The sequence below is a fragment of the Dryobates pubescens genome, chromosome 5 (assembly GCF_014839835.1).
Source record: "Dryobates pubescens isolate bDryPub1 chromosome 5, bDryPub1.pri, whole genome shotgun sequence".
In the NCBI taxonomy this organism is placed as follows: Eukaryota; Metazoa; Chordata; class Aves; order Piciformes; family Picidae; genus Dryobates; species Dryobates pubescens.
The window spans coordinates 43,920,661-43,930,544 of record NC_071616.1 but is presented as its reverse complement, the minus strand read 5'-3'; the positions used below and the strand labels follow the sequence as shown (position 1 = coordinate 43,930,544).

General features: G+C 46.2%; 1 protein-coding gene across 1 annotated transcript; it reads left to right on the top strand.

The window, feature by feature from the left end:
* The first annotated feature begins 5,124 nt into the window (after positions 1–5,124).
* On the top strand, positions 5,125–7,913 carry GJD2 (gap junction protein delta 2). Its single transcript, XM_009911700.2, has 2 exons — positions 5,125–5,419; positions 5,965–7,913. Exons 1-2 carry the CDS (start codon positions 5,349–5,351, stop codon positions 6,806–6,808), a joined length of 915 nt encoding a protein of 304 aa, XP_009910002.1. The 5' UTR covers positions 5,125–5,348; the 3' UTR covers positions 6,809–7,913.
* The last annotated feature ends 1,971 nt before the right edge of the window (positions 7,914–9,884 follow it).

Here is a 9,884-nt window from a genome sequence, read left to right as displayed (position 1 = left end):
GTATCTGAAGGGGGCTACAAGAAAGCTGGGGAGGGACTTTTGAGGGTGTCAGGGAGTGATAGGACTGGGGGGAATGGAACAAAACTAAAAATGGATAGATTCAGCTTGGATGTTAGGAAGAAGTTGTTCCCCATGAGGGTGGTGAGAGACTGGCACAGGTTGCCCAAGGAGGTGGTGGAAGCCTCATCCCTGGAGGTGTTTGCAGCCAGGCTGGATGTGGCTGTGAGCAACCTGCTGTAGTGTGAGGTGTCCCTGGCCATGGCAGGGGGGATTGGAACTGGATGACCCTTGAGGTCCCTTCCAACCCTAACAATTCTATGATTCTAAACATGAAGAGTGTGCTACCTATCTCTTGGCAGCAAAAGGAGTTCTTGAAACATTTCTTTCTCTTATTTAGGACTGAGGTCATGAGTACATCCAGATCTTGCACCTTTTGGGATGTCTCTGCTCTTCCAATTGTAGGCAAGACCCCACACATTCTGCTGCATGAAACACTAGAGCTGCCTTTTGGAGGGGCTTCATTTGAGAACCGAAAGCACAGAGAAGGGTTTCTTAGGAAGATGCACAGAGCAGCCGACTGCAGCTAGGATTGTACTCACACAGCGGGGGCAGAACGTGCACAAATGCTCATTTCAGTGAGAAAGCAAGTGTAGGTGGAAGCAGATGACCTAGATGATTTTATGAATAAAAGATATAAGCTGATGCAATCATTTCATTAATACACACACGGCACCAAATGTAAACAGAGCATAGCAGATGGCTGTGAGGGGTCTTAAAAGGCATTTTCAGTTCAGTAGCTAATGACTTAGATATCACTAAATACTAGCAGGGAAGAAGCACTTCTCAGATCTGTCTTCCAAAGAAACCTCTACCTCTTTGTGAAGGTGATGCTGAAAAAAATACCCCCAAGCTCTTTTGTGACTCTGGCTGGAAAATGCAATCACAAAACAGACGTGGGCCAAAGTGCTTCGCAAAACCTCCTGAAGGAAAAGCTCTTTGTTTTCTTTAGTAATAACTTGCAACTTTCAATTAAAAGCTCTTTCTTTGCACCCAGTTTTCGACACTCAGTGCAAACAGTGGTCAGCAATACAAGGAGGCAATGCAAGTCATTTGTCATGCAGTGCTTGGTGTCCAAGCAGGACAATTATTTATTTGCTACAATGCACTGGGAGCAGCTGCAGACCACAGAGGTCATCAAGGTATTGAAAACATGTAGCTGTATTTTAAGATAAATTTTTTTTGGGGCGGGGGGGAGAATAAATTTAGGATTAGTATATAGGTTTAAAAGGAAGCAGTGCATTGAAAGGGCTTCTGCAAGATCTGGGCTACATTTTGCCATTAGTAAACCTCAGCAGAGAAAATAACAAAGCAGGGGAACGCTGTGGTTTAGCACATGGTCTGACAGCAGGCAGGGCACTAGCCATGTGGCTTCTTCATCCACATCCAGTCATGTCCAGGCTGCAGGGGTGCTCACAGGAGAACTAAACATGCCAGCTCTGCTTCCAGGCTGATCCACTCTTTGCCTGAGGAACGTGCAGCCTACGAGAGCTGATGGCTCTCCCGACCCCTCACAAAGCCAGATGAGGGCAAAGGGGCTGGATTTCTTAGAGTGAATCTGGCCTACAGCTTCTTAGAGACAGATTAACCTCTGTTTGGTATCAAACTGAGGACACATGCAGTCTCATTCTTCAGACTTACTACAAGATTAGCTTAGCCTGTAGTATTGTAGCAGGAATTAATATTGCACCAGTGGCATCTTTGAAGGTGCAGGCTCTGAAGTTTCCTTTTTGCATTGCTTCTGCTAGGAACAGCAGAGTTCATACTAAATTTTATGTACAGAGGCACACTCACTCTCTGGATGCACAGCACAGCAGACAAAAATACACCCTCCCACTCAAAAGCCTGGGCATGGAGTGGGAAGCTGATTTTGTTTGCTTGCTTTGTATGCAACCAACAAAAATACTGAGTAAGACAGGCTTGGCCCTGCTGCCAACTGGTATTGCTGCTTCATTAGGAAATGGTTATTTGTAAGGCAGGGGACATAAAGCTTTGCTAATCCTGAATGCTTGTGAATGAAATGTAGGCATGGTTTTCCAGCATGAATGCCATACACTGTGCAGCATAAATCCACAGCGTTCTTGGCAGCCTGCTGCTCTGCAAATCCTGACTTTACCATGGGCTGGAGCATCCAGGGAAATGGTAGAAAACCTAAGATGAACTTTTAGAAGCTGAAAATCTTCTTATGCTTGCAACTCTTTCTCACAATTGTGACTATAGATAGTCTCAGCATTCTGTGACTTAGGCAATTTGTCAGCTAAGCCCACGGGTTGCTGTCACACCTGTAATGGACAGTGGAAATGCAAACAATGAGATTCCTCATGCACCTTTCACTCAGAGAGCATCACATTGATTCTTGTTACTTCTATTTGGACAATAGGTCAGGCCTCAAATTAAGGACAGCAATTCATGGCTCCAGAAACTGTACATGGAAGTTTGAGATTTAGCAAACTCCTCTGCGTTTTCCAGTCACTTAGAACGTGGACTTGATGATCTTTGAGGTCTTTTCCAACCTTAATGATTCTATGGTCTTAGCATCATGAAAGAGACTCTTAAACCATTTTTTCCCCCCTTCAAACTCACTAAGCTCTGAAGCTCAGTAAACATGTGGAAGTCTAAGACCAAGCAGCCTGCATGTGAATGTGGTTGAGAGGAGGCCTATGTGGTTACTCTTAAAACAACAGAGTTCAGCTATTTTGCAATGAGATGCAACTCCTGTAAGAGCAGGCCTGAAAGCATGGAACTTTAAGCTATTTTAATCATAAAGCATTGCTTTGTGATATTTCCCCCTCTGTGTCTCTACACTTAGGCTGCCAGTACGAAGAACAACTCATCACATACAGCAAGCACTAACTGTTCATTAGTAGGCCAGTGTTTGAAATGATCAGAATGCAATCCCTTTTTATTTACTGCTCCTCACTCAGCTAAGTGAGTTTTCTACCTCAGTGCTAGAGAGCACCTTTCTTGTATTTGTCTATGAACCAAAATCTCCTCTTTCCTGTAATTTCAGTCATGGGCTTTCCCTCTTTGTTTGGTTTGCTAGACAGGATTAACATGATTAGCTTCTTAGCATATTCCCTGCCCTCTCTCCTTCTACACACACGTTACTGCTTCCTTTTTACTGCTTTGACTGCTCTCATTTTCAGTATCTTCAAAGAGGTATTTTGGGGTCTGGGTGAGACAATTGTCAGGGTAGTTGGATAGACATTATGGTCCTCTTAAAAGACATAACCTCTAATGCAGCCATTGTGAGAATCAGCAGTTAGATCTGAAGGAAAAGCAGTCATTATCCCACCTTCCCAGCAATTTCCACCAGTGTGGGAAGGAAACAATCTAGATTGAATTGAATTGAGTGGAATTGAGCTGAGTTGAGTTGAATTGGATTGAGTTGGATTGGGTTGAGTTGAATTGAATTGGAGTGGAGTTGAATTTAGCTGGAGTTGAGTTGAATTGAATTGGAGTGGAGTTGAGCTGAATTGTTCTTCACAGATTCTTGATAGGGAGAGAAGAAAAATCTACCAGTTTCTGTGCAAACAGAGGTATTCCCTGTTCCTCTCTGGTTTTGATGCTTTCTTAATTCAATGACCTGAGGATCTAGTCAGGCAACTGACCCAGTATCATGTGATTCAGAGACCATCTGCACACTCCAAATGAAAAGACAGCAAACCTTGAGGTGTCTAAACCATGCAGGTGTCCTCTGCCAGGATGAAGCATGGTCCCATCTCTTCAGAAAACACTTAACATCATTAATACAACATGAACTCTGTTCAAGGGAGAGCTGCTAAGAAAACAAAGGACTACAGAGTTTACAATGGGCTAAGCAGTTCTGCTTTCTGAAGAGACTGATTTTACTGAGTTATGATCAGACTGACAAGAGTTTTTCTGATGTTGCTTTTTAATGAGACTAAATGAGCAAAAAAAAAAGAACAGGTATGAAGCAGGTATGGAAACAAAGAGAATGCATTTTATGCCTCTCCACCAGAGAACACTCAGTTCCAATAGGTGCCAATGTTTCGTGTGGAATTGTTCAAGCCCTGTTTCTAAGGGTGTCCATAACACTGAAATATTTTGACCAAAATAGAGTAGTTTATGGGAATAAAATACATGGACTGACTACAGGGCAGGGATCTAGTCAAGATACTTTATTCTTGTGCTGTTTAGAGATGCTCTGGGCAAAGATTTGGTGTCCTTCCTAGCAAAAATCCAATCTCAGTGTCAGATTCTCTGATACGGTGGGATAATACCTTTCATTTTTCCTTGGTGAATATTGTATCTGTAATCAGGGCAGAATAAAGATGCAGGTTTTAGTCCAGTATCTCCCAAGGGTAAGCAGTTGTAACAGGTGCTGTATGACACGGCTGTTTTGTGAGCGGCAGAAAAGAGGGTCGCTCTCTGGCAGAGAGGCAAAGCCTAGCAGCCCTCGGGAATCCCCGCGGCAGCCGGGAGGCTTTCTCTGGAGGGGCCACGGTGTCATAGGCACGCCCTTGACCAGCCTTTCAAACCACCTGCCGAAGGGCAGAGCTCGTTGCCCCGTGGGGCTGCTCTGGCGGGCCCCGCCGGGCCGGTCCCGCCGGCGGGGCTCTGGGGTTTGTATGCCGGCGGCCGGGGACCGCGGCAGCAGCGGGTGCCCGACCGAGGGGTTCCAGCAAGCAGGCATTCGGCAGCAAAACCAGCTTCGTGCCAGCTGGGGCATCCGCCCTCCCTCCGCCTTCTCCTCCTCCTCTTCCTCCTCCTCATTTACTTATTTCTTTTATTTTATTGCATTCATTTATTTATTTATATTCACCGGAATAATAATAATAATAATAATAAAAACCCCAGGAGAGAAAATCCGAGCGCTGCTTTTGGCTGCTCTCCACCGACCTGTCAGTGACGCAAGCGGAGACTACTTAAAGGCAGATTAGAGGCAGCAAGACATTAAACGCCAACCTTCCTCCCTCCGCGCCACGAACCGCGCGGCCCGAGCCGGTGGCGGCCGCCGCGGAGCCCCCGAGCCGAGCTGAGCCGAGCCGAGCCGAGGCGAGCCGAGCCGAGCCGAGGCGAGCCAAGCCCAGCCCTCCCGAGCCGAGCTGAGCCGAGCTGAGCCGAGCCGGGAATCGTCAGCAGTGCTGCCGCCTCCAGCCTCCCTCCCGCCACCGGACTGCGGGCGGTAGAGAGGGGTTGTTCTTTTGTTTGTTGTTTTTCCTCCCCCTGCGGAAAAAAAAGATAAAGAAGGAGGAGGGGAAAAAGGAAGGAAGAAGCGAAGAGAGCCCCCTCCGCTTGCCAAAGTCTTTGTCTCCGGATGAACAGCGATGGGGGAATGGACTATTCTAGAGAGGCTACTGGAAGCTGCCGTGCAGCAGCATTCTACTATGATAGGGAGGTAAGGGCTACGGGGGAGGTATGGGGGGACGCGGAGGGGACCCCCGTCTGTCCGAGCTCCCGGCGTGCGGGCCACCCTCTACACGCGGCGTTTTGCGGTCTGTGCCCGGAGTGCGTGTGCCAGGCACAAGTCACCCGGGCGCGGGGACACCGCAAGCGCCGCCGTCCTTGTCCCCGAGGAACCAGGGGGCAACGGGCGGTCACCGGGCGGTCCGGCGGCCGGAGCGACGCCGTGCCGCTGCCTCCTGTGCTTGGGGCGGCCCTGACGGCCCCCGCGATCGCTTTTGATCCGCGGAGAGGTCGGGCGGAGCGCTGACCGCCGCCTGAGCCTTTTGACAGCGGCAGATTCGCGTGGCCGCGCCGAGGCGGTGGCTGGCAGGCTGGGCGACCGCTGCGCGGGTGCGGGGCTTCCGCCGGTGTCCGGGGGCCGGCGTTCGGGGGGTCGGGAGCCTCGCTGGCGGTTGAGGCGGCCCCGGGGCCCGGTCAGCACTGGACAGCTCCCGGCCGCGCGGCAGCGGCGCGCACTGATGGGCTTCTCTGTTCCAGGATCCTGCTGACCGTGGTGGTGATCTTCAGGATACTCATTGTGGCCATTGTAGGGGAGACGGTGTACGATGACGAGCAAACTATGTTTGTCTGTAACACGCTGCAGCCAGGCTGCAACCAGGCTTGTTACGACCAGGCTTTCCCTATTTCTCATATAAGGTACTGGGTGTTCCAGATCATCATGGTGTGCACTCCCAGCCTTTGCTTCATAACGTACTCCGTTCACCAGTCTGCTAAGCAGAGGGAACGGAGGTACTCCACTGTCTTCCTCACCTTGGAGAGGGACCAGGATTCAATGAAGCGTGAGGACAGTAAGAAAATCAAGAACACGATTGTCAATGGGGTGCTGCAGAACACTGAGAACTCCACCAAAGAGGCAGAACCAGACTGCTTAGAAGTGAAGGAAATCCCCAACCCCGCTATCAGAACTACAAAGTCAAAGATGAGGAGGCAAGAAGGCATTTCTCGATTTTATATCATCCAAGTGGTCTTTCGAAATGCCCTAGAGATTGGATTCTTAGTGGGACAGTATTTTCTGTATGGATTCAATGTCCCTTCCATGTATGAATGTGACAGATACCCTTGCATTAAAGAAGTAGAGTGCTATGTCTCTAGACCCACTGAGAAGACTGTATTCCTGGTATTCATGTTTGCTGTCAGTGGGATCTGTGTGGTGCTAAATTTGGCGGAACTGAACCACTTGGGCTGGAGAAAGATCAAAATGGCAGTGAGAGGAGTACAGGCAAAAAGGAAATCCATATACGAAATCAGAAATAAGGACCTGCCAAGAATGAGCATGCCTAACTTTGGCAGGACTCAGTCAAGTGACTCAGCTTATGTGTGAGGCTGTGACAGAACTGAAACACTGTGCCAGGTGGAACAGACCCAGATACCATTAGAGAAAGGTACATTGCTTAGGCAAGCATTTTATCCAACCACCAAGAAAGCCATTAAGGTATTGGATCTGCACTTACCGAACTAGCTGCAAAACGCAGTGCTATGTAAAAGACTGAAAAACCAGCTCTAAAAATCATGCTTGATCTAGCCTTACAGCACAGCTACTATTAGCCCTACTTTTCCTTCCGACGATTGGGTGTTACCTGTCGGTGGAGCGGCTCTTTGGTCGTCCTGTAGGATGAGCTCGCAGTCCGGACTGTCTGACTAATCGTTGTAAACATGTAGAATGTTCATATTAAAAACCTGCAAGGATACTCTCTATGGGGGTGGGGTGGGGGAAAAAAACTGTTGCGGTGTGCAGTTGTCAGCATGTCTTCAAGGGAGGGTAAATTGCACTGTTAAGGACCCTGACCACAGCTCAATCAGGATATCTGCGTTCACCTATCTCACAGATGTCTTATATTATTTTGCTTGTCTGAGTCACAGAGTTTATTCCTGGTGTGTATTACTGGCTAGCTATTTTCTATCAGAGTTTGTGCACCAATTTAGTTGTGCTAAACAATAAATGCTGAATATAATTTGGCCATTTTTTTTTGTCGTTTGCCTGTCCCCACGCAGACAGACAGACAGACAGACACAGACACACACACCAGAGACCTTAATCATCCTCCATTAGTTGTGATCTACAAAACTCTATCAGGACATTTCTGTTCTTTCCCTACTATGTGCATGAATAAGATGGAGTTGGTTCATGCCAACCTAGTTATGTATTTACCTACAATCACCTGTGATGACACACATACCAAAGGAACAGAGTTCATTGCTTTTAACTGTGAATATATCACCTTCTCTCTGCTCTTATTTATATAAGTGCCATACTTGAAACATCTAACTCTGTACTTAGTCAAAAGGTTGTCTTGGGATACCAGCTGGAATAAAGCGATTTTATACTCTCCTTTGTTTATTTTATGCTATTTGTTTAGTCATTGCAATGGTGTAAAAACAAACAAACAAACAAAGCAGCTCAAATCTCTGTTTATTGGTAAAGTACTTGCCTTCACCCCCACACTTTTCTCTTTCTCCTCTCTTTCCCCTCTCCTCTCTCTCCCCTCTCCTCTCTTTCCCCTCTCCTCTCCTCTCCTCTCCTCTCCTCTCCTCTCCTCTCCTCTCCTCTCCTCTCCTCTCCTCTCCTCTCCTCTCCTCTCCTCTCCTCTCCTCTCCTCTCCTCTCCTCTCCTCTCCTCTCCTCTCCTCTCCTCTCCTCTCCTCTCCTCTCCTCGAGTCTCCTCTCCTCTCCTCGAGTCTCCTCTCCTCGAGTCTCCTCTCCTCGAGTCTCCTCGAGTCTCCTCTCCTCGAGTCTCCTCTCCTCTCCTCGAGTCTCCTCTCCTCTCCTTTCTCCTCTCTTCTCCTCTTTTCTCTTCTCTTCTTTTCTCTCTTTTCTTTGTAAGCCAGAGGTGTTTTGTTCTTCTTTATTACTGTATGCAATGTAGAAATGTACAAGGTCAAAATAATTGACTTCCAACAACTGCTCTTCAGGGTTTAAAGTGTCTTGTTGATATTCTAAACTCCAAGTGACAAAACCTGTGAAATCAGGACTATTTGTTACGTGGTTTTCCTCCTTAAGCAGGCTTCCTCTGTCTTTAAAGCCTGATCCAAAGCCCACTGACACCAGCAGCCTTCTTTCTGCTGACACTAAGGGCAGCACAGTTGGCTGCCAAGGTCACTCTGGGAATAGCTGGAATGCATTTACCTATAAATGAAACAATTGCAGCATTTTTTTGTGTGTGTGTCAGGGAATCCATGGAGTAACCTCCTCTTTTCTGCCTACAGCTGGTTGAAGAAATAAACTGGTTATGCCTCATCAACTTACTGACAAGCCACTGGGGCAGTCATAACTAAATCTCTGTTAATAGCAACCATTTTAAACATTTTTGTATAGGATACCAAGTTTTACCTGAGGACCTTTTATTATCATTGTCATTATTATTAATTAGTATTATTATTCATTACAACTATTGTTATTGTTCTTGCTATTATTGCTTTTAAATTATTGCTTTTATTATTATTGCTTTTTATTATTATTGCTTCTTCTTCTTTCTTCTTCTTCTTCTTCTTCTTCTCCTTCTTCTCCTTCTTCTTCTTCTTTCTTCTTCTTCTTTCTTCTTCTTCTTCTTCTTCTTCTTCTTCTTCTTCTTCTTCTTCTTCTTCTTCTTCTTCTTCTTCTTCTTCTTCTTTCTTCTTCTTCTTCTTCTTCTTCTTCTTCTTCTTCTTCTTCTTCTTCTTCTTCTTCTTCTTCTTCTTCTTCTTCTTCTTCTTCTTCTTCTTCTTCTTCTTCTTCCTTCTTCTTCTTCCTTCTTCTTCTTCTTTTTCTTCTTCTTCTTCTTCCTCCTCCTCCTCCTATTATTACTACTATTACTACTACTACTATTATTATTATTATTATCTTTATTATTATTACCATTGAAGTAAACAGGAAATATCCCTCTGGCAACAGTAGGAGTTGGATCAGGACTGAAACCCCCCCCCCCCCCCACCATACAAGTGCATTCCTAACTAAATAATATCTGCCCTTTACAAGAAAAGGGCCAAAAATGGTGCTGGAAAATTTAGAGGTACTTCATAACATAAGAAGGAGGCAGGGACTCAGCGTCACAAACGGCCTGGTGATTGTATTTTTGTTTCAGCCTTGAGAATGGCTTTTATTGTATTTTGGCTGGGAGATGATGCATATAAATCCTTTCCTCTTGGCTTACAGTAAATACCTGAACCTTCCAGTCTTGTGGTTTGCCAGCTATTGGCATTTAAAATGCTAAGAGTCGATTAATTCTTCGAGAGCCTCTTCATTATCACTTTCACCTGTGGTCCTTATTTATTTATTTCTTTCCCCCTTCCACTGTGAAACATCAGAGGACTTTTTGAGATGTGCTCATGGTTTTTTTTTTTCCCCAAGGTTTTAAAGCTGTTTGTTGTTGTTGGGGTTGTGTGTGGGGGGGATGGGTTTGTTGTTTGGTCTTATGTGTAAAC